The sequence below is a fragment of the Pelophylax lessonae genome (genome assembly GCF_965119305.1).
Source record: "Pelophylax lessonae genome assembly, chromosome: 4".
NCBI classification, from domain to species: Eukaryota; Metazoa; Chordata; class Amphibia; order Anura; family Ranidae; genus Pelophylax; species Pelophylax lessonae.
This window is the reverse complement of record NC_138771.1, coordinates 601,002,290-601,027,291: the sequence shown is the minus strand read 5'-3', so window position 1 is coordinate 601,027,291 and position 25,002 is coordinate 601,002,290. Positions and strand designations below refer to the sequence as shown.

General features: G+C 43.4%; 1 protein-coding gene across 2 annotated transcripts in view; it reads right to left on the bottom strand.

The window, feature by feature from the left end:
- LDLR (low density lipoprotein receptor) overlaps positions 1 to 25,002 on the bottom strand; it is a 234,743-nt gene that overhangs the window by 7,245 nt on the left and 202,496 nt on the right. Inside the window, exons 1-12 of one of the 2 annotated variants that reach the window (XM_082257270.1) lie at positions 22,447 to 22,637; positions 6,932 to 7,054; positions 6,694 to 6,816; positions 5,152 to 5,529; positions 4,927 to 5,049; positions 3,992 to 4,114; positions 3,765 to 3,884; positions 2,143 to 2,268; positions 1,850 to 2,021; positions 1,527 to 1,754; positions 891 to 1,009; positions 636 to 775 (exon numbers count right to left, since the gene is read on the bottom strand). In XM_082257270.1, the coding sequence (XP_082113396.1) occupies positions 636 to 775; positions 891 to 1,009; positions 1,527 to 1,754; positions 1,850 to 2,021; positions 2,143 to 2,268; positions 3,765 to 3,884; positions 3,992 to 4,114; positions 4,927 to 5,049; positions 5,152 to 5,529; positions 6,694 to 6,816; positions 6,932 to 7,054; positions 22,447 to 22,513 (1,842 nt within the window). In that variant the 5' untranslated portion in view covers positions 22,514 to 22,637. Of the gene's footprint in view, positions 1 to 635; positions 776 to 890; positions 1,010 to 1,526; positions 1,755 to 1,849; positions 2,022 to 2,142; positions 2,269 to 3,764; positions 3,885 to 3,991; positions 4,115 to 4,926; positions 5,050 to 5,151; positions 5,530 to 6,693; positions 6,817 to 6,931; positions 7,055 to 22,446; positions 22,638 to 25,002 lie in introns of those variants that run through there. The other variant, XM_082257269.1, reaches the window with a different exon arrangement.

The following is a 25,002-nucleotide window of genomic DNA, read 5'->3' as shown; positions in this document are numbered from 1 at the left end:
CAGACAAAGATAAACATGCAAATATTGACAGAGACAGGAAAATGCTGAATAGGTATTTAGATTGGCTACAACTGTTCACTAATGTGATAAGACTTCGATGTGGGATGCTTTTTTTATATCTAGCGGTAGGCTGCTGATGCTCCTGTAGACCCATCTGCCTGAGACTTTACCTTTACAACATTTAACTGCCCAGGTATGACTGCCCATACCTCAACAAAGGTTAAGGCATAGAAAGCCCACCAAACAAGTAGTCTTGAAAAAGGACAAGTGCGGTATAGCCCAAAAACTCACTCAATAACAAATTTAATGATACAAAAATAACTGAAAAAGAATAACTTACACCAATAAAAAATGAAAACGTTGTCATTTCAAATACTGTATGTAGTCCGGGCTCCCAGCCACTGTCCACACCTGGATAACCAAATCTGATTTGTGGTCCAGGCAAGTGGGGAGACAATACAAAAGGTTTCAACCTTTGAACGCTAGAACCTTTCAACCAGACCAAAAAGCCTGATAGCTTTTTGGCTTATGTCTGTTCCCATCTAACCAATTTGTTAGAGAAAAAAAAAACGAAAAACTTCCTGGATCTGACGGGACAAGAAGCAAAATATCAATAGGGATTTAAACTCACTCACCTCAAAGATTGTGAGACCGAATGGATGAGCTAAGTGTTCTTCATTGCATATGACTATCCTCCTGTTTCCACCAGCAACATCGATGCTAGATAGCGTATGCAGCTTGGAATCCACCCAGTACAACCGCTGATTAATCATATCTAAAATGAAAACAGAAATATTGACATATATTTAAGTATCGGGGCACTATAAAGCACCCATTAAACATCCATGTACTATGAAAAACAGGTAGCTAAAGACATATAGCTTACTCACCCAGAGTAATGCCATTGGGCCACTCAATGCTTTCGCTAACAAGAGTCTGCCTGGCAGCACCGTTAAGGCCTCCCTTCTCAATCTTTGCAGGAAAACCCCAGTCAGTCCAGTACATGAAGCTGAAATACATAAATACAAGAAGGATTAGTGCTACAGCCAATGTGCACAACAAAAGTATTACAGTTAGATGTGGCGGCACTTGTGTCAGGGTAGTGAGTGTATTAAACCTTCAAGTGCCCTTAAAGCGGAGTTCCACCCAAAAGTGGAACTTCTGCTTTAGGTAGTTCTAACCCCCTGACATGGCACATTTGGCATGTCATTTTTTTTGGGGGGGGAGCGGGTACCAAGTTTTGACATGTACCCGCTCCTACTTCTGCTCGGAAGCGCCGCGGCGCCCTGAGCGGAAGTTCTCCTCTCCCCCTCCCTCCCTGCAATCTTCTGGGACATGTCAGAGGTCCCAGAAGATTGCCGGCCAATCACGACGCGTAGCGCAACTCGCAGATGCGCAGTGCGTACCCGGCTGTGAATCCGCAAACTGTCACAGCCAGGTGCCCACACCCAGAAAATAAAAGCAATGTACTATGGAAACTAGAAGCTGAGCTTTTCTACAGAAAAAAGGTGAAAAAAAAAACTCACCCTTTGGTAGGATCCACGACAATGTCACGTGGCTTAGCCAGACCTTCCCTCAGGAGAGTTTTACGCTTAGTTCCAAGTGTGTTGGCCACAGAAATGGTGCCATAGGTAGAGTCTGTCCAGTAGATGTTGGCATGGATCCAATCCACAGCAATACCGTCCGGGGATTGGATCTCGTTTTCAACCACAGTCTCATGGTGAGAATAGTTATGAGCTTTGTCCATAAAAGCACTACAGAGGAAGAGAAAGAGGAAATAAATTATTTATAGTCTTTGTTGTACAACGCTTTTTTTTAGTTAAATGTATATTGGTCTCTCCTGCCTTACCTGTAAATTTTCCTCTGTGTTGCGTCAGACCAATAGATTCTTTTGTTGGCTATCTCCATATCTAAAGCCACCACATTCTTCAGACGAGGGATGAAACTGGTGTACTCGCTTCTGTCCAGCGTCATCTTCCTCACTTCATGACGGTTGGTAAAGAACAGGTATGCCACTGTACCTAGAAAAGAAACAATACGGCATCCTCAGAAAGACATCTTCACAATCTCATGTCTGTGCAGTCAGAGATACAACAGCTCAGCATCTAAAAACAATGAATTGTGTCCTTTAAGAGTACTTACCGATGCCCTTGCAGGAGCCGGTTGCTGGATCTATTTGGTAGCCTTCATTGCATTCACATTTGTAACTTCCTTCAAGGTTAGTGCAAATCTGACTACAAATGTCAGGATGTTCACATTCATTGATATCTATATGAAACAAAGCAAAATTATCTTTTAGAAATGTACAAAATGTAAGTACTATGCACAATAAATAGCCCAACTTCAGCCTGTTTTTGCTAAGTCTCCATCACTTCCAATCCTGATGGCACCTTGGATACTCTAACACCAGAACAAGGGAGGGAAGATCTCCCCAGACAAGAATTTAGGCAATATCTCTAGAAAAAGCAAGATATTTCCAAAGCCAAGCTAACTAGAACAATATGTAAGTGCTACAAATATAACTAGGAAGACTAGAAGGGCAGAGAGTAGGTATATGAGGACAGATTGTAATAACTCGTTAACCACATAACGTCTGCTCATGTTGCTGCTACTGCAGCAGTGTGGCTCGTTATCGTCCAGCGATGTAGTACTACGTCGCTAGACTCCTCCCCCTGTAGGCGGCACTCGCTGGAGGCGCGCTCCCGCTGTCTTCAGTCACAGCGGAGTCGAGCCAGGGGAGGAGCGGCGGCCATCGCCGCTGCTCTTCCCCGATTGTCGGGAAATCTAGTTTGGAGATCCGCCCGCTTGTGTAAACAGAGCGGGCGGATCTCCTAAGTGACAGGGAGTGACAGATCGGAGTGTTCAGCATAGCTGAACATCCGATCTGTCCCTGACTCACTCAGTCACCTCCCCCCACACACGTCAGTAAGCACCAGGCATACATTAACCCCTCCCTCTCCAATAAAATTAACCCCTTCCCTGCTAGTGTCATTTTTACAGTAACAGTGCATATGTATAGCACTGATTACTGCAGTAATGTCACTGGTAGCCCCAAAAGTGTCAAAAATGTCAGTCAAGGGTCCGATCTGTCCGCCGCAATGTCGCAGTCCCGCAAAAAAAAAAACGCAGATCGCTGCCATTACTCGTTAAAAAAAAAACCACCAAAAATGACAAAAATCTTTCCCTTAGTTAGTAAACGCAATATCTTTTGCGCAAACCAATCAAAATACACTTATTGTGATTTTTTTTTTACCAAACATAGGTAGCAGAAAACAAATTGGCCAAAAATTTAAAAAAATTTTGATTTTTACATTTTTTTTGGGGGGAATTTCATATAAAAAATGTTAAAAATATTTTTATTTTTTCAAAATAAACGCTCTTTTTTTGTTTATAGCGCAAAAAGTAAAAATCGCACAGGTGATCAAATACCACCAAAAGAAAGCTCTGTTTGTGGGAAAAAAAGGACGTAAATTTTGTTTGTGTACAGCGTCGTACGACCGCGCAATTGTCCGTTAAATTCGCACAGTGCCGAATCGCAAAAAGTGGCCCAGACGTAAGACAGCAAAATCCTCCAGTGGTAAAGTGGTTAAGGAGCTGAATTTCCTGGATCCCAATTATGGGATAAAGTATCTATAAAATCAGATGAACAGAGCTCCACTTTAACAAGTCACGCCTCTTTAGGTTCAGCTTAAAAAAAAACTGCTATTTTGAGTACAGGTGTAATGGAATGATGACAACTAATGATCACAGAAAGCTTTAATTACCTTCACATTTCTTTCCATCCAGGAGTTGATAGCCCTCTGGACATAAGCACTCATAACCGATCTTAAGGTCTTTGCAGGTATGAGAACACCCCCCATTGTTTTTCAAACACTCGTTTTCACCTTCAGAAGAAAATTATGATATTTGTGTCAGTAGGTCCAAATGAAAGTTTCTTAAGAAACTACAAAGGTGTTAAAATACTGATCTACTGTACAAATCAGAGACTCACCACATTCCTTCAGGGGCTCATCACTCCAGTCTTTGCAGTCTCGCCTACTATTACAAACTTGGTCCATGCTGATACACTCTCCGCTGAGACACTTAAACTTGTTTGGACCCTCACATTTTGTCTCTTTAAGAATAAAGAAAACAGTTTATAGCCATATAGAATAGGTAGGTTAAAATCAGATGAGCATAATGGATGCTATGAAGTCCTAGGGCTATGGTGAAGTCAACATTCACTGAAGAAGAACCTCCCTGGTGTATGTGATTTAAATGAGAGTGATTGATTCACGAACAGTGAATGTTTAGTAAAAGTTATATTCATTGCTTTATAAATAGGCCCCTATGTTTGTGGCATTTGTATGTGGCCTGCATATGTGACTGTGTATTCTGGGAGCTATGGTCTTCTCTAAAAATCCTGAACCATACAACTGGCCCACACCTTCTATTGGCACTAATATGTGTCTGTATGTCCCCTGTTACACTGAAGGACTGATCGGGTCCTCCTGTCAGTTTTTTAGGCGGACCCGATTGGACCATCTATTGCTCTCTTTGAAGCAGCAGACACCCGCCGATATCCGATCCGATCCACTAAAGACAGACGGATGGTTCCCCATCCGTCCAGCGGATTGGATGACAGTCGGGTGGAGACGAACAGGCGGTCCGTTTCCATTCGAAAGCCCATAGAGGACAGGCTGTGTCAGTGTCTGCTCTGCATCAGCAGAGCGGACACAGACCTGTTATCTGCCTGCTTAGCGGGGTCAGCAGAAAGGCTGGCTGACCCCGCCAGTGTTAAAGAGGCCTAAAACCGTGGTAGGGACCCTATACTGAGAACTCATTAAGTGTGTTTATGTGGTAGGAATTCTCTTTCAGAAGCACTGTGGAATATGCAAGCACTTTAAAAATGATTTAGGTAAAGTCAAAAACAGATTGGATGCTTACCATTTATACATTCTAATTCGTCACTATGATCATCACAGTCATATTCTCGGTTGCACTGCAGACTGCCATGAATACACTTGCCGTCATTGCATTGAAACTGATCTGGGCTGCAGGTTGGCTTTTCTGTAGGTACATAGGATGCATAAAATTAGTTAACCACATATTACTTTTTTGTCCCTCAGCAGCATGCTGGCCAAAGTAGTTGCATTGACCTCCAGTACATACCACAGTCCTTTTCATCTGACTTGTCCCTGCAGTCAAACCCTCCATCGCACTTCCATCTCATGTGTATGCATTCTCCGCTGCCGCAGTGGAACTCCAGGTTGGAGCAGGGTTTGTCAGTCTTAATCGGTTCTTTCCCTTCACAGTTCTCTTCATCTGAGCCATCTTTACAGTCTGGATCTCCATCACAGGTCCACAGCTTAGGGATACATTCGGTGGAGTTCTTGCAATTGAAGAAGTTTGGGCTACAGGTTGGGGCTGGGCAATCTTCTTCATCACTACCATCATCACAGTCATGGTCATCATCACATACGTATTCCAGAGAGATACACATTCCGCTCTTGCACTGAAATTGCTCATCTGAGGCACATGGCTTGACAGCTACAATAAATGAGACAGGCCAATTAGACACACCGCACATAAACCATCACAAGACCTTGATTACTAGGTTGAACTTGGTTAAAGGACCTAACATAGTCAGTGCTACTCTTTAACATGTTACACATGTTTAACAGTTGGCAATGTATTTTTTCAGTTATTTAGAAAGCAGATGTTATTAAAGCTGAACTCCAGGCAGGTATAGGAGACACAAATGAATGCCACCCTGTTAATACTTCCTTTTTTTTAAATGCAAGCAGTGTGCATGCATGAATTTGACCCTCTATCAGCCTTTTGACCTCCCCTGTACAGCCAAGGACAGAGTGAGAAGTAGCCAGCCAATTGTGCTGTAGTACTCATGTACAAAAAAGGAGCACGCTGATAGCATAAGAGCGCAGAGCGACAGAGAGATTAGCTCATCAGACTGCTGCTTCTGTTTTCACTGTCCAGTCACAGGCTGGGGAAAAGACAAGACCTGTAAGTGGTATATAACTTTAGCAGAGAAAAATCAGGTCTCCTGCTGTGCTAGATGGGGGCAGTGCTGTGTGTCAGAGCTTTGTGAATCTCAAGACAGAAAAACAAATCGTTTGCTAGGTAAATCAATTCCCATATAAGTATTGCAACTGTTTTATTAAACTCTCTGCAATTCTATGGGCCTCAATTATCAATACTTATGTGGCGCTCTCTAAAATATATGACCTATGTCTATATTGAGACATTGTTAGGAAATCACATTATATATTTATCATTTATTATATTTATATATTATATTTATATTATATTATATGTATTCATTTTATAAATAGGTAGCACGGACGTTTCACTGGTTTTCATAATTCTTTGGGCCAGCTTTCTGGGTACCATGTCGGATATGCTTGAAAAACATTTTTTTTATGAGGTAGGTCATCAGGTCCATCTCCAACGCTCCCCAATAGCTCAAGCTTGGGACGGGCATGCAGAATGTTATAACACATGTGCATAGTCAATATGTACACACATACTATACTAGGGCCAATTCAGACACGAGCCAATTAGCCTACCAGCATGTGTTTTGAGTTTGGGAGAAAACTTGAGTACCAAGAAAACCAATGAGAATACTGGAAGAACATGCAAACTCCATGCAGTAGCAGAGGTTTACTATGCTTTTTCATCACAAGACCTACATACCGCAGTCCCTCTCATCTGAGCCATTCTCACAGTCTTCTTGATGATCGCATTTCCATGATAGGGGAATACATCGGTTCATCCTCCCGCCGCAGCTGAACTGTTCAGGGCTGCAAGTTACAGGTCCTGAGAAGAGACCCACAAGGTATAAAAAGTCAATTCGTAATTATTTAAAAAAAATTATTGTCATCTTTCCCTATTGCCTTTATCCCACCCTGCATCGTAGTGTCCCAGAACTTACGACATGTCTCGGAGGACTCATCAGATCCGTCCCTGCACTCCTCATTGCCATCACAGATCCACTTGTATGGAATGCATTTGCCATCTCCACACTGGAACTCGTTTCTTTCACATTTTGAAACCCCTAGAATGAAAAAATAAAATAAAATAATAAGGAATGAAGAGCTACAAATGAACGTTAAGAAGGCAAAAATGACTATCGACCAAATCTACAAAAGCTTTCTCTGCAATACAAAAGAAAAAAAAAAAAAGATGACAGGTGATTAAAACTGGTATTATCTACCCAAAACAAAACCTTGCACTCAATTCAGTTTATCATGCAATAATTCTTTCGTTTTTTTTTTGGATATGGCTTGTCATTCTGGATCTACAGCAATTTTTCTACAAGGAAGTTAGAAAGATAATCAGAGAGGTGAAACGAGTTGTAAAAAAAACAGCACATGCCTAAACGCAATACAGAAGCACAACTACCAGGAAGCCAGTGATGTTATATATCTTAGATACGAACTGTCCCTGATTACAAGGGGAAGTCCAAGGCTTTGAAGACCCGTCTTAGCAAACGTTTGATCATCTATTTAAGTGAGCCCGTATTGAAAGAAATGTCTGGACGTCTGGTGTTGCCTTCATTCTAAAATCCTATTTTCCTGACTTTTATGCTGACCCTCCGGCTTCAATGCCGCATGAATTAATGACCAGGAACAAATATGCATGCCTGTAAAGTCCACACAACAATAAGTCCAATTGATGTCTCACACCTTCTGTAGGCCCTTTTTACCAAGGCACCATCCATTCTGTCTCAGCAGGGGTTACTAGACTGAACCCCTGGCAAGTTTTATCTGAATGGAGACATATGTGACATCCATGTCCGTTCCAATTTTTCTTTTATCTTGTGATGGAGCTAAAACAGACTCATCTGTTCCTCTAATGGGAAAAAGATGAGTCTGATATAGGCAAACTGGTGTCCGCCTATAGACACCCACAGCCATTCAGGTCCGTAAAAGCAGACCTGGCCATAAACAATTTTGCATTTGGTCCAACATGCCCAAATGCATACAGATGTGGAGAGATATAGGTGGACGCAAGTTCCCTCACATCTGGCCAGCCAAAAGGATGCTCAGTGTAATCACAGATCAAAATGGACTGAACATCCATGTGAAAATGGCTTTATAGTCCTGTTATGACATGTGACTGATTTTTGGTTGGAAATACTTTAAAATACCCTTTTCACCCAGAGATAATGCCGATTTCTGTTCTCACCCTGCGGTGGCCTGTGCTGGCAGAGCTGAGTAACAGCCACACCCATCAGCACAAGTGTCCACAAACAGACAAGCATTGCAGAGGAGGGGAGAGAGTGTATCCAACTAGGTCTGTGTGAGTTATTGAGATCACAGAGTCTAAGCCCCCGTTCACACTGGGGCGACCTGTCAGGCGACCTGGTCGCCTGACAGGTCGCCGTAGGTCGCCTTCCATTGAGAAGCTGTGGACCTGTTCTAATAGGAGCGACACAAGTCGCTCCGACTTAGAAAAAGGGTCCGGAGCTTCTTTGGGGCGACCCAGAGCGACCTGCATAGACTTCAATGTTATGAAGTCCGTGCCGGCCGCTCCGAGGTCGTGGTACGAGCAGCGCGCCCTGACCTGTGAAGTCTGAAACAGCCCTGGTCACATAAGTCTGAAACAGCCCTTCCAAAATCACCTTACTAAGCAAACTTTGATTAGGAAGTGGAAGGAGGGGGGCATTAAAAAAGTCAGCCAAATAATGACTGCAGCCAATCAGCTATAGTCATTGTTTAGGTATTCCGATAGCCATGGGTGCAGGCTGTCATAATACAATAGCCAGAAGCAGTAGATTTGTTCATCTGCACTATTTAGCGCAAGTGAGGAAACCTATGGATTCGTCCAATTTGGCTTTACTGTATCGATGCAAGAGGATCAGCATGAAAGCAAGGCAATTGCCATGTTTAAAAGGAAAAGTTAGCAGTGACCGTCTGGTAAAAGATTTCTTATAATGTTCATTGTGTTTGTTGTAGTAAGGGATCATGTCAAGGAGGCAAATAAAAAGGAAACTGCAACCAAGCCTAGGTTCACTTCACACCTTCGCATTTTTGCGGCCTGCGTTTGCGCGGGCTCGGCAGCTTATTCATTTTCAAAACGCAGCCCGCAGGGAAATTGCATCTTTTAGCGGGGCTGGACTGTGGCCGGTAGGAGTAAATAATACTTCATTTTTGCTAGAAAGAAATGGTGCCCCAGGAACAGTGCCTCAAGCGTCGGGCCGCACACAGCCCCTGGGCTCCAGTTTAGAGACCACTGCTCTTATCCATGACTATAAGACCCCGATACCTAAACATATAACATATGCTCACTAAACAGACACGTTTGTCTTTCCACAGGTCAATGAAATATGTTTCATGTCAGGACGTCAAGTGTAGATTATATTTCCTGAACATGAAACTGCCTGCTGGGTGTAGTTATGTGTTATTTCTGTACAGTTCATTCACAGGAAGGGCAGATGTAGTTTTCCAGTAACATATACAATAATAAAAAAATAAATTTTTGTAGGCAAATTTCCTGTATGTCACTCACTACATTTATCAGACCATGGAGGCGGGGAGTGCACTGAAAGGAACAGGATGAATCATACTGATTACCTATTAAAAGCTTCAGAATACTTTACCGGCAAAACTGAACACCTTTACAGTTGTGATCCAGGTGTTTTCGGCCAAAATCAGTACCTGATCTCACAAATGTTCTTTTAGCTCAATAGGCACAGTTACCTCAGACACACCCTAAAACATTTCCTAGGTGTACATAATATAATGGGTACTAATATTTATAGGTAAAGTTGAACCAGGGAATATCCGATTGCCTCTCGGGGGATCAGGAAGGAATTTTTTCCCCTGCTGTAGCAAATTGGATCATGCTTTGCTGGGGTTTTTTCGCCTTCCTCTGGATCAACTGCGGGTATAGGATTGTATATATGGGATTGTATGGTTGGGTTCTCTTTACTGTTTTTTGTTTTTTATTGGTTGAGCCAGATGGACTTGTGTCTTTTTTCAACCTGACTAACTATGTAACCTTGTAGAAAACCTTGTTAGAAGAATGGAGGCCAATATAGCCACAAAGAATTGGGGACAGCTCCATCTTAATGCCCACGTGCACCAAGTCAGGTTCATATATGGCTCGTTTCCACTGAGCTTTCTGGTACGGTTCGGTTCGGTGCGGTGCGCTATTAATGCCGTTTCCATTGTGAATGGTACCCTAATTCTGAACCATACCGTACCACTTTTTGGTACCCTTTCGTTGGGGTACCAAGCACATTAGTACCGTACCAACAGGGTGGAGCTACACTCTGCAGAACTTTGATTGGTTTACAGAGAATCGTCTATCACAGCTTTCCTGCTACACCACGCCTATCATGAAAGGGTACTATTGGCAGTGGAAATGCAATGTGTACCGTTCCGAACCGTACCCTACTGAACCGAACCGTACCACTCAGTGGAAACGAGGCAATAATAGCTATGCTTTGATGGGTTTGGCATAGAGGAGCCTCAGTGGTCTGCTAAGAAGCCTGACCTCACCGCTACGGAACAACTTTTTGGATGAGTTGAAACACTGATTAAAAGTGGGAATTAATGGTTTATTAAAAAACGAAACTTCTTTACGATTGTGAGCCAGGTCTTCCTAGCCAACATCAGTACCGGATCTCACAAATGTTCTTTTAGCTGAATAGGCACAGTTCCCTCAGACACACCCCAAAATCTTGTAGAAAGCCTTGTCAGAAGAGTGGCGGCCAATATAACAAAAAAGAATTAGGGACGTCTTCATCTTAATGCCCCTGTGCACCAAGCCAAGTTCATATAGATTTGCTTTGATGAGTTTGTCATAGAGAAGCCTCAGTGGTCTGCCAAGAGGCCTGACCTCACCGCTACTGAACAACTTTTTGGATGAGTTGGAACACCGATCATGAGCCAGGTCTTGTGGTCTGTCATCAGTACCTGGCCTGACAAATGCATGTTTGGCTGAATGGGCACAAACTCCCACAAACACACTTCAAGCTGTTGTGGCAAATCTTTCCAAAAGAGTGGAAGCTCTTTAAGCCACAAAGAGAGGAGGGATGCCACCTCATATTAGTGGCCTTGGATTTGGAATGGGATGTCCAAAAGCTCATATAGGAGTGATGATCGGGCAATATAGTGCATTTAGCATAGGGAATACAATCACTTTTACAGTAATCTTTTTTTTTGGTGAAAAATTTGTTGCTTATATTCTCCAATCAGAAAAGAGACAAGGACAGGGAAAACTGAGCAGAATGATACGCTTGATTTTTTTTTTTTTTTAAAGCAGGTGTTAAATTGAGCGTGCGGGAAGCAGGTGTAGCAAATATTTCCCATTCCGACAGAAAGTCAGCCTGGTCTATATCCAGTCACTCACGCACTGCAGCATTTTCATGTAAGAGGGAGAAAGACATTCGAGATGCTCGGTATCTGCCAGCTTTTCCTTGACTGAAGAACCAGCTCTTTATCTGCATGCCCAACTATTCCTTCTCATGTTCTGGGCGGCTGACAGGGTGCATCGGCCCTGTGGGACAAGTTGGCACAATTTGTAGCAGCATCTGAAAATTTACACATAATATTTTTCACCTTCCAACAAGCTCAGTCAGAAAATGTCCCTACGTTTCAAACTCTGACTAAATCCAAACCTACACTTCGGTGGTTTCCCTTTTACATCCCACTTTCAGAATATCTCTTCTACTGGTGAGATCATGCTCTGAGGCGTGCTGCATTAAGGCAACCTGTCCAGCGCACATCTTCGTATTTTAAGCTATTAAAAAGTGTATCCACATAAAACACGAGACGTGCTAAAATACGAGGAAGGGAAAAAAAAAAAAAAAAAAGAGACACAACTGGCGATCTGTGGTTAGCAGGAAGAAGGAAACTTGGCAATGACTTCAGTGCATGAGTGACAGAACAGCCGCGTCTACGATGCCGATGCTTTGCTATCTCTCAAGAAGCATTTGCTTCACGTTCACCAGGGTGTGGCCCCAGTTTTCAAGGCTTTTAAATTTCAAAAAGAAAAAAGCATACATCAGCAACCAAAACCGAAGCAAGCCACACAGACACTGACAAAATCTGCAGCTCTTTTCTCAATGAAGCTGACTAAAGTAGATCTTTTCTCATTAGTCTGACCAGGCAAATTATATAAATTGACCGTGCCAGTTAATAAAGGGCATAGGGAGACATTTTTTTTAAAAAAGTATGCTTTTACAGTATAAAGTTTCATCATCTACTTGGTAGCATGTGCTAAGAGAGTCACATTTGGCTTACACATTAACAGAGTGGTACATTAAACACCCACGCCTGAACTTTACCCCGATTTTATATTCACTAGAAGGAAGATATCATATAACATTAAAAGCTGCCAAACGGATAAACTAGAGTGGTAGAATAAATAGATATGGTTGCAGTAATTTGATATTTTGGGGTACTTTTATAGAACGAAAGGCAAGTTATAGGTAACAAGGTTCCGAAAATCAGTGTCCTATCTGATTTTAGTGTACAGATAGATAGTCATTGTATATTTATAGTGATTTGGGGATTATTCAGTATATTATCTCTCCAGTTGAGGAGAAAAGTCCATGTAGCCTTACAAAAGGCTACAACATTTATGGGCGAATAGACGTCCATCTAATGCAGCCATTTAAACCTTTTACCCCAGAGGAACCCCTAAAATAATTTTTAGGTCTTGGAGAACCCTTACTAAAACCAATTAATTGAGGTTGAATAGGAAACATGTCCATTATATTTGTGGTAAGTAGAAAGAATGGAATTTGTACAGTGGTGGTCAAAATGCCACCCTTAACCGCTTGCCGACCGCCGCAAGTAAATTTACTGCGGCGGTCAGCCCCTCACAGGCAAAGTGACGTTAATTAACGTCACTAGCCTGGGAGGGTCTGGGGAGCGAGCGCGGTCACGGACTCCCCCGCTCGTGTGACCGGCGGACCCGATGTCCGCCGGTCACTCGGCGATCGTCGGGGGAGAGGGAGAAAGTCAGGCAGTGTAAACAAGCTGCCTGTCATTCTTCTAGGTGTAAAAACACTGATCACACGGTTCTATTGTGTATCAGTGTCCTTACACCTCAAGCCACAAATAAAGTTAACCCCTTCACTACCAGTGTATTTTTACAGTAACAGTGCATATTTATAGCACTGATTACTGTAGAAATGTCACTGGTAACCCCAAAAGTGTCAAAAATGTCAGTCAAGGGTCCGATCTGCCCGCCGCAATGTCGCAGTACCGCAAATAAAATCGCAGATAGCCGCCATTACGCGTTAAAAAAAAAAACAACAAAAATTACAAAAATCTTTCCCTTTGTTAGTAAACGCGATAACTTTTGCGCAAACCAATAAAAATACGCTTTTTTGCGATTTTCTTTACCAAACATATGTACCATAAAATAAATTGGCCGAAAATGTTAAAAAATTTTGATTTTTACATTTTTTTTGGGGAATTTCATATAAAAAAAATGTGAAAAATATTGTTATTTTTGCAAAATTTACGCTCTTTTTTTGTTTATAGCACAAAAAGTAAAAAGCGCACAGGTGATCAAATACCACCAAAAGAAAGTTCTGTTTGTGGGAAAAAAAGGACGTCAAATTTGTTTAGGTACAGTGTCGCACGACCGCGCAATTGTCCGTTAAAGTCACGCAGTGCCGAAATGCAAAATAGCCCCTGGATGTTTAGCAGCCAAATCCTCCATGGCTTAAGTGGTTAAAGCGGAGTTCCACCCAAAAATGGAACTTCCGCTTTAGGTATTCTAACCCCCTGACATGCCACATTTGGCATGTCATTTTTTTTTGGGGGGGGGGGGGGAGCGGGTACCTAGTTTTGACAGGTACCCGCTCCCACTTCTGCTCGGAGTGTCGCGGCGCCCTGAACGGAAGTTCTCCTCTCCCCCTCCCTCCCTGCAATCTTCTGGGACATGTCAGAGGTCCCAGAAGATTGCCGGCCAATCAAGACGCGCAGCGCGACTTGCGCATGCGCAGTGGGTACCCGGCTGTGAAGCCGTAAACTGTCACAGCCGAGTGCCCACAGCAGTGATGCCGGCGCCGAGGGAGAGGATCGAGGCTTCGGGCGGCCGCATCGCTGGACCGTTGGACAGGTGAGTGAAATGGCTGAAACTCCGCTTTAAATACGGATAAACAGATCATTGGTGTCTTGCTGCTGTCTTTGCTAAGGCCAGACACAGACAGTTCGAATTTTCAGCAGGAACGGGCCAAGATCGAACCGTGTGTGGGCAGGCTGAATGTAGCAAGTTGATCGATCAACTTGGGTACAACAAGCCTGCCGGATTCAGTCATTTAGTGGCTTCTAGCAATAATCACTGTTTTCTCCCGGCGGGGTGGCTTCCTCCGCCGGCCGGGAGCAGACAATTGTTCTGCAGGAGTGATTCCCTTGTCAGCACTGTCTGTGTTGATGGGGGGGAATCGTCCAAATTTCAAACCATGGGTGGCAGGAAAGAAAATTGCACTGTCTATGGCCTGCCCAAATGGTTTTGGTCTCAAAACTATGCAGGCTTCACAAAGTTCAAGGAACCCCTAGCAGCCTTTGGAGGAACCCTGGTTGAGAATGGCTGATCTTTTGACTTGCAGTGGAAATTTGTATTCGGAAATGAAAATCCAATGTGATAATAAAAAGGTCAAAACAATTAATTTCTGTTGACTGCTAAAAATAAAAAAAATAAAAAACTTGTCCCTAATTATAGGGCTGTTTGGCCACATTGATTCGTTTCCTCACCACTTGCTGAATTAAAGAATGATCTCACTCGAAGCACAGTTTTACCTCAACAAGTTAATCTGCCGTAACAAAAGGAAAAAGAATAGGAAGAATGTGTTTAATTATTATAACAGATATAATATCTCTGAGGGCATTTCCCAACATACAGTTCCAACAATCAATCCAGTCACACAGAAAATTTACTGTAAGTTGAAAAATGAATTCCGGAACTAGTGCCGTGTGTAACTGTTATTGAAAAAAAAAAAAGAAAAAGAGAAAGATAATTTGTGATTTTCCATTATAAAACATTCTCTGTCTTTTTATTCTGTTCATTATTAGCCTAACACCATTCTCCGAGCCAAAATAAAAGGTTGATAAAAACGTGTAATCATTTATCGTTCAACACAAATAAGTGGCAGAAAAGGTCAAATAATTAAAATTGGAATAAACAATTTATTCTGCTCAAAAAAGAATAATTATGTACTGCATTTATATAATGGAAGACACTAAGGGGCCTATTTATAATTGTTTTCACACAAAATGCACACATTTTTTACAATTGAATCCCATTAAAAATGTGTGGATCCTAGGTGAAAGTTGTGTGAACACATTTATAAATAGACCCCAAGTTATAGGCTTCTTGGTAAAATAAATACGGGAGCTCAAGCAACACAGGGCGTGGCCCTCATGAGTGTCAGCCTGGCCGGCGCTCCCGGAGACGGTTGTTGCAGTGTTGGATGCCAGAACACAACTGTTCTGTATTACTGAATATGGCCGACACATAGGAATGTGAAATCAGAACAGCAAGGGGAACAATGTTCTCAGAAATTTTATGATTGCTTCATTTCCCAAAGCTCCGAGCTGCAAATAGGTTTACTGAAAAAAAATGTAAAAATATATATTTGATCCAACAAAAAAAAGTGAACTAGTGTAAATAAAAACACAGCACTGCAAATGAAGACATAAAATGGAGGAACATAGTCAAAAGAGAGACAATTTTTTTCTACAAATATCGTATGACTGCCTAGCATATAAATTGGGTGTCAAGGGATTTTTCTGTAATATGGTTTGTGACAAAACTTGTTATAAGAAATTTTACGAAATTTATTTTTATACATAAGAAAGTTAATAGGGGCTTCCCCAGTACAATATATGCGCTCTGCTTGCTTGAAATTGCGAGTTTAGTGATCCACCCTGCGGCCTCGTTCAGGGCGTAAAAAACGTCATTTGCCTTGCGTTATTAAGCCCCCGTTCACACTGGGGCGACCTGTGAGGCGACCTGGTCGCCTCACAGGTCGCCGTAGGTCGCTTGCCATACAGAAGCTATGGACCCGTTCTAATAGGAGCGACACAAGTCGCTCCGACTTAGAAAAAGGGTCCGGAGCTTCTTTGGGGCGACCCGGAGCGACCTGCATAGACTTCAATGTTATGAAGTCCGTGCCGGCCGCTCCGAGGTCGCGGGGCGAGAAGCGCGCCGCGACACGTGAGGTCGCCCGGCAAAGTCGGGTCGCTGCAATGTGAACGGGCCTAAAGGTTTTCAAATGCTTTGGAATGGTCTACTACACACATAGAATTCATAGTTTGTTTGCATTGCTTTGTTTTTTTATCTCGCAAGCAATGTTTGCAAGGAGTTGGAAACTTGCAAAGCTTACCAGACTCCTCAATTCAATGATGGCGCACTCCAAGTGCACTTTAAACCCCTGATGTTCAACCTGTGCTGCATTGTGGCCCCTTGGTAGTTGTTGTTTGGCCCTCAGCAGTCAGTAGTAGTAGTCTCTTGTAATATGCTCCCAGACTCTTCCTGTGTCCTACACCATTTCTCCAGTCTCCAACCACACCTAGATGTCCACTGTCTATGACCATGTCCTGTAGTATGTCCACAGACAGTCTTCTGTGGTATTCCATAGACTGAAAATGATGTGCAGCCCACTGGTGATGTCAAGGACCACAGCTGGGCCCCTATATCTCATAACTTGACAACCACTGCCTTAGAAGCTTGTAAGGGTTTGGCGAAATATTTGCTTTGCATGAATTTCTTGGTACCAGCACTTTGGATCTGTAGGAGCTGCAAAGATAAGTGTAGATTACATCCTTGCACCTTCTACTTCCCATTAAGGGATCGGTATTTCTCCATGGGTCTTTTAAATGCCACAATACAATGTTCCAATGACCTACCAGTAAACTTGGTAATTTCCGGCCTGGTAACATGACATATTCACGTCATGTAGGCCAAAATAAACCAAGGGCTGTCAAGTTATTTAAAGACGAAGACGTTAGTAATAAACATGTGCTATCTCTAAATAAACCAGGGTCTCTGGGAAAGGGATGGGATATTGGCATGTTAAGGCACCATTAATGCCTTGAACCTTTGTTTCACTCAGCAGACATGTTTGCCTGCCCGCAAAGTTATAGGCCAGATTTATTCTGGTTCTGAAAGCACATGCAGTTTTTGAGTGTTTTAGTCATGTGCTCAGATACATACTTCTGTGCATTCTTAAAGAGACCTATTTTTTGGTAAACTTCGACTAGTTTAAGCAAGGAGTGGCTCTAGGGCTCTCAAGGAATCCGACCGTGCAAGTTCTTTGCCAGTCATTGTGGCAATTAATAACATGATTCCCGCAGGCTGGACACTAATGCTGCCCATCACTGCAATGGATGCCCTCTCTAACTGATGATATGGTCACTGATGGTAAGGCAGAGCCCGCCACCGGAATGTTGGTCAGCTCTTTCTAGGGTGCCATTGAGGGGATTACATGCAACGAGAAGACACCTAGAGGTGCCTGGTGTTCTTAGTATGGGAGAGCATCCACAGGTACAAGGTAAGGCAACACGGTCATCCACCTTTATCCCCTTCCTGTCCAGGCCTGGCGACCCTCTAACTGGGCTTTGACGCCCAGGGATGGGAAGGTCTGCCTGATTACGTGGCCACTGCGATTGGCTGTCACAGTGGTCACATGATCAGCAGCCAGTCTCCTCAGGAGCCAGTCTGGTCTTTGACAGCTCAGTAACTGTGCTGAGAGTGCAATCTCAGCACAGAAACCTTGCCCCCCGATGGATACATATGTGCAGCACATGGGCATTAAAGCCCACTCTCTTGGCTGTTGCGCATATGCGTTACATGGGTGGAAAGAGATTAAACAGCTCCCCACTGCTCTGAAATGTCCTAATAAATCTCAATGTGATTACCTTTCTTCTAAAAAAAAAAAAACATTTTCTAATCGGCCACGTGACCGCAAAGCTTCAGCGGCGGGCAGACAACACTGCCAAATCTTTAGAGCAGTGGCGTCATCCCACTGGTGTCCAAGGCAATGTTGGCCTAGGGGGAATTCACACCCACCAGCCACAAAGATATACGCACACGCTAAAGCCTTGCGGCCATGTGACCACTTAAAAAAGGATATTTACAATGAGTTTGTTAGTAACTATTTGCAAGGAATTAACGGTGGGGAAGCAACATTTAGGCCTCATTCACAAAAATCCAGTATATCCCGCGGCTGGATTCATAGGTGGACGTGGATAGTTGCGGCCGGTCAACCTGTACAAAGCAATGACAGGCGGACGCAGCTGTTTGGATATAATCGCACATGGAGATTTTACCTGCAGCTAGAGACAGAAGACTACCTCTGGATGCAAAAAGCTTGCGTCCAAGAGCGCGCGTCTGTCCCTAACTGCGCCGTGTGAATGAGGCCTTAAAGGAAGGGTTATTGTATTGCCTTTCCTTCTACTTGAAGCACCGTCCATTGACAATAACCCCCCTCTAATCTCCAGACGATCAGCAGGCATGACCGCACCTACGCAAAGAAACCAATGGGTGTGACAGGGCAGGCTATGATGTCCGAGCAGCGTTGCTAAGCGTTGGTAACCTCAGAGTTGCTTGGGAGAGATAGTAAAAAACAGCCAAGGGGTTCTGTGTGGACATCCCTGCAAAACAAGAATAGCGATATAATGCATAGATGTCCACCAACGTGGAGGAATGCAACGCGTTCCCATCCGGGAGTGCCCTTCACCCATGCCTTTTAACAACACTGTTGCAAAATCTGTTGCCCATAGCAACTCCTTTGGCACACTTGTTGGTTGCTATTGGCAACAACTCCACTTTTGCAGCAGTTTTTACAGATCGGCACCTCCATTTAACTTTTCCCTTTACACTTTCTTGGCAGGCCAAGGATAACAATGGCGTTTAACACTTGTAGAGGTGAAATTCAGCCAGGTCCTACACTTATCTGCCATCCATCGCCCTCTACTAATGTTTTATTACTAAGTTACAGGTGTTCTTGGAAAACTACAAAGTCGTGAAGCAATCATGCCTGTATGACTACGCTGGTAAGCAGCCGCTCTTATCGGCACGCCACGCCCTGGGTTCACTCGCTGCAGGAGTCATGACACACTTGTGAGGAGAGAGTGACGCACTCCCTTAAAGAGGCCCAGTTTCAATAGAAAAACCCTTGCAATGGGGAAAGTGAGCCATTTGCCTAAACAGGACCTGTCACCACATTTCCGTTAAATAAAACCCTTACAATGGGGGAAAATTTAGTCATTTCTTAAAGGTAACCTGTGTCAACACACTTCCATTTTATCGAAAACCCTTGCTGTGAGGAGAGTGACGCACTCCTTAAGGAGGCCCTGTTTATTATTTAAAGCCCTTGCAATGGGGAAAGTGAGCAATTTGCCTAAAGAGGACCTGTCACCACACCTCAGACTTTTTTTTAATAAAACCCTTGCAGTGAGGTGAGGGAGCCATTTCCTAAAGGGAACCCATCAACATACTTCCATTTTATATAATACCCTTGCTGTGAGGAGAGCGACACACTCCTTAAAGAGGCCCTGTTTATTATTTATAGCCCTTGCAATGGGGAAAGTGAGCAATTTACCTAAAGAGGACCTGTCACCACACTTCTATTTTTTATAAAACCCCTCGCCATGAGGTGAGGGAGCCATTTCCTAATTAGACCCTATCACCAGAGGATGCTAAACACCTCAGACTTTTTTTTTTTAATAAAACCCTTGCAGTGAGGTGAGAGAGCCATTTCCTAAAGGGAACCCATCAACATACTTCCATTTTATATAATACCCTTGCTGTGAGGAGAGCGACGCACCCCTTAAAGAGTGACGCAGCCATTTCTTAAAGGGGATCTGCCAACATACTTCCATTTTAAATAATACCCTTGCTGTGAGAAGAATAATGAGACCCTGTTTATTATTAAAAGCCCTTGCAATGGGGAAATGGAGCCATTTCTTAAAGAGGACCTGTCACCACACTTCTATTTTTTATAAAAAACCCTCGCCTTGAGGTGAGGGCGCCATTTTCTAATGAGACCCTATCACCAGAGGATGCCAAATGCATAAAAATATGCGGTTTTGAATTTTATTTCATGTTATGATCAATGCAACTTTTTTTTTAGAAATTAAACACTTCTACGACTATTGTCTTGATGCGTCCCTTGCACCTCCTTGTTGTCGTGAAACACAGAAACAAGTAATGCGAGCAGCAGCAGCCCCCCATTGCTTTATTCTACGTCGCAGGACAGGTTACAGGGATATCAGGGATACCATATTTCATTTAACCATTGCTCAAGCAGAAAGAATTGCAACCTCTACTTTATTATTGTATCATCAATTCTCCTTTATTGTACTATTTTAACTTCTCCTTTATTTTACGTCAGGACCATGCTCTACTGCTGCAAGACCTTCCATTGAAAAGGGAAGTCAGGGTCCCTTTAAGACCAAGGGCGGGAAATTCCTCTCACAGGGGGCTGAGGCTGCCAAGCCTAAGCTACGCCCCCTCCGTGTCCACGCCGGCTCGAGGGGCGGGAGCTCACATCGGCAGATATGACGTCGTCCAATCAGAATAGAGGAGCGGCCGGACCATTCATCCTGTGTGTGGAGTTGGGGCGTGGCTGCAGAGGGAATGCCGGGTGGTTGTAACTGTCACTGACATGTCCCAATGTAAAGCGCCCCTCTCTATGGAATCACCTCAATCTAATGATAACAATGATAATACATATCAGTCAGATAATACGTCCATAAACGTGTGCTCCCTGTATCACGCCACGCCCTCCTCTTTACCTCAGTTCTGCGGTCATCTGAGGTAAAGCTGCTCCCCAACAGCAGCAGGGGACCCTCATTAATGGCTGACAGCATGGCAGAACCTACACAGCCACTGTATGCATAGTGTGCTACTACAAGTCCCACACAGTGTACAAGGAAGCACCCTTTCTCTATAAATAAAAATATATAATATAAAAAATGTATTAATAAATACAGTATAATAATATTAAAGGTGGCACCAGCAGACCCAGGCATGCTTGACTCCTTTGGTTCTGTTCCCTGCAACTACACCCATTGACAATAATAGCAGGAGTCATCTTTGTAGCACTACAAATCCCAGAATGCCCCACAGGAAACCACCCTTGCTTTATAAAAAAAAAAAAAATGACAAATAATAATATTGGAAGGACCAGAAGACCCAGCATTGCCTTACACCTTAGCTTCTGTCCCCAGCTACACCCATATGGGCAGGAGGCCATCTTTGTAGCACTACAAATCCCAGAATGCCCTGCAGGGAACCACCCAGGGTCCATAGTAATAATAATAGTAATAATATTAATAAATGAAGAATTAGAAGAACAATGTTGTCTCCCCCCTCGCCAGTGATATCTACAAGTAATCTACTGAGCCTCCCATGGGTAGAACCACAAGGCCCAGCAAGCCCCTAAACCTTCTAGATTCATAATAAAACAGATACATTGTAGGTTAAATTGGACTACAAGTCCCACCCAGTAATGAGGGAGCCACATTTGCCCTGTCTGTTATCTTCAGGTAGGACTACAAGTCCCAGAATGTCCAGGGTAACACCTAGTAATGAAGGAGCCACCTCTGCCCTTTCTGCTGTCCTCAGGAAGGACTACAAGTCCCAGAATGGCAAGGGTGACACCTAGTAATGAAGGAGCCACCTGTTTCCTGTCTGCTGTCCTCAGAAAGGACTACAAGTCCCAGAATGTCCAGGGTGACACCTAGTAATGAAGGAGCCACCTCTGCCCTTTCTGCTGACTTTAGGTAGGACTACAAGTCCCAGAATGTCAAGGGTGACACCTAGTAATGAAGGAGCCACCTCAGTCCTGTCTGCTGTCTTTAGGTAGGACTACAAGTCCCAGGATGACACCTGGTAATGAAGGAGCCACCTCTATTCTGTCCGCTGTCCTCAGGAAGGACTACAAGTCCCAGAATGACCAGGGTGACACCTAGTAATGAAGGAGCCACATCTGCTGTATAAAATAAAAGTTACAGTACAGCCATAGCATGGCACAGGTATGCTACACCTGTCCTCAAGTAGGACTACAAGTCCCAGAGTGACACCTAGTAATGAAGGAGCCACCTCTGCCCTTCCTGCTGTCTTTAGGTAGGACTACAAATCCTAGAATGACCAGGGTGTCACCTAGTAATGAAGGAGCCACCTCTGCCCTTCCTGCTGTCTTTAGGTAGGACTACAAGTCCTAGAATGACCAGGGTGTCACCTAGTAATGAAGGACTCAGTCCTATAGCCATGCACAGGTATGCTGCACCTGTCCCCTGCCCCCAGGTCATAGTCAGATAACGGTCCCCTGTCACTCCACTAATCCCTACTTTGCAGAAATATCCATGAATGCAAATCCAAAGCCCAGCACTATACAGACACAACACACAGGTATCATATATTTTTAAAGAACCATCCACTGGACACACCCAGATGTGCAGAGTGCAGACTTACCTGAGATAGCAGATGTCAGATGGAATAAAAGCAGCAAGAATGCCAGAGATGTCCTGGAAGGGTCCATCCTTAGATCCTTATTCCTGATCCCTATGTATAGAGAATTAAAGGCAGATCCCCCCTCTGTGTGAGTGTAATGTGGGCTTCCCCCTGTATGATGGAGGAGAGCAGCTTCTGATTGCACTGTGTTTGGGGTAGTCACCAGTCAATTGCAATTAATTTTCTTTTTTTGCACACTAGTAGTAGAGGAGGAGGGGCAAAAAAGTGGTGTGATTTTTTAAAGATGGTATTGTTCCTACCCATAGGGGAGGAGTGTACAACACATGATGTGACATAGGCAGAGCAGCCCTATGCTAGGCAATGGAGGAGAGCACACACCCTGGGGCTGAGTCATTTCCTATAGGCAGCACAGACCCTCCTACATGCATACCTCAAATGCCTGCGTATACGCTATGCTGGGAGGATATAGGAATAATGGGGACAGATCTGACCGATTATACGGGAGATCCAACATTCTGCGCTAAATATAGAAAATAATTATTTTATATCAGCAAAGCCAGCCAATGTTTTATTCCCATCGCTTAACCCAACATGGATACATTGGTGCCAGGGTGTACATTGGTGCCAGGGTAAACATAAACACTGAGGTTGCCCGTAGCAACCCGAAAGATGCCAAATGTCATTTGTTTGTAAATCTTAATCAAATCTTAGAATTCGATTTCTAATTGCATTAAAAAATTATAAGGAAAAAAAAAAGCAAAAGAGTGCGCTGAATGGATCTGAAGCATGTGCTCAGAATGAAACAGTTTATTATTATTATTGGGCCTCATTCACGCTGAGCTCTGTAATCTGTGAATGGGCCGCTTGTTTATGCGGCTAAAGCCAGTAAGTCTTTGGGGATGCAGCGGCTGCACGGCCGCAGCCATCGATCCCAATTTCACAGGATTGCGGGTGCACAATGTCTGCGTTTGGGGCAGCTTATCCCCATCTGCACACCTGTACGGCCGGGTGTTTTCCTGCGTTTGACATGCGTTTAGAATGCACATATGCCATCAATATGTCATTGACCTTAAGGCGCTGTTCACACCTGAGCGTTTTTCAGCTCATAAAACGCTCCTCTCTGAAGTCTCACCCAGCAAGCAAAATCCCATTCATTTCTTTCCCCCAGTTCACATATGAGCGTTTTGTCGCCTGAAGCAAAACGTCTGAAGCTCAAAAAAGTATGGGAGCTTCTTATTTGGCAGATTATAAGAGTTTTTGTTAGATGTCAATGCCTACCTCCAAACAACTCCAAAAAACGCCTAAAAAAAGCCAGAAAAATGCCTGAAAATAAGCCCGAAACAACGCCTGAAAAAAGCCAAAAAAATGCCTGAAAATAAGCCCGAAACAACGCCTGAAAAAAGCCAGAAAAATGCCTGAAAAAAAGCCCGAAACAATGCCTGAAAAAAAGCCAGAAAAATGCCTGAAAAAAAGCCCGAAACAACGCCTGAAAAAAGCCAGAAAAATGCCTGGAAAAAAAGCCTGAAACAACGCCTGAAAAAAAGACAGAAAAATGCCTGAAAATAAGCCCGAAACAACGCCTGAAAAAAGCCAGAAAAATGCCTGAAAATAAGCCCGAAACAACGCCTGAAAAAAGGCAGAAAAATGCCTGAAAATAAGCCCAAAACAATGCCTGAAAAAAGGCAGAAAAATGCCTGGAAAAAAAGCCCGAAACAACGCCTGAAAAAAAGCCAGAAAAATGCCTGAAAATAAGCCAGAAACAACGCCTGAAAAACGGCAGAAAAATGCCTGGAAAAAAAGCCCGAAACAACGCCTGAAAAAAAGCCAGAAAAATGCCTGAAAATAAGCCCAAAACAATGCCTGAAAAAAGGCAGAAAAATGCCTGGAAAATAAGCCAGAAACAACGCCTGAAAAAAGCCAGAAAAATGCCTGAAAATAAGCCCGAAACAACGCCTGAAAAAAGCCAGAAAAATGCCTGAAAATAAGCCCAAAACAAAGCCTGAAAAAAGCCAGAAAAATACCTGAAAATAAGCCCGAAACAACGCCTGAAAAAAGGCAGAAAAATGCCTGGAAAAAAAGCCTGAAAAAACGCCTGAAAAAAGCCAGAAAAATGCCTGAAAATAAGCCAGAAACCACGCCTGAAAAAAGGCAGAAAAATGCCTGGAAAAAAATCCCGAAACAACGCCTGAAAAAAAGCCAGAAAAATGCCTGAAAATAAGCCAGAAACAACGCCTGAAAAAAAGCCAGAAAAATGCCTGAAAATAAGCCCGAAACAACGCCTGAAAAAAGGCAGAAAAATGCCTGGAAAAAAATCCCGAAACAACGCCTGAAAAAAAGCCAGAAAAATGCCTGAAAAAAGCCCGAAACAATGCCTGAAAAAAGCCAGAAAAATGCCTGGAAAAAAAGCCCGAAACAACGCCTGAAAAAAGGCAGAAAAATGCCTGAAAATAAGCCAGAAACAACGCCTGAAAAAAAGCCAGAAAAATGCTTGAAAATAAGCCAGAAACAACGCCTAAAAAAAAGCCAGAAAAATGCCTGAAAATAAGCTCGAAGCAA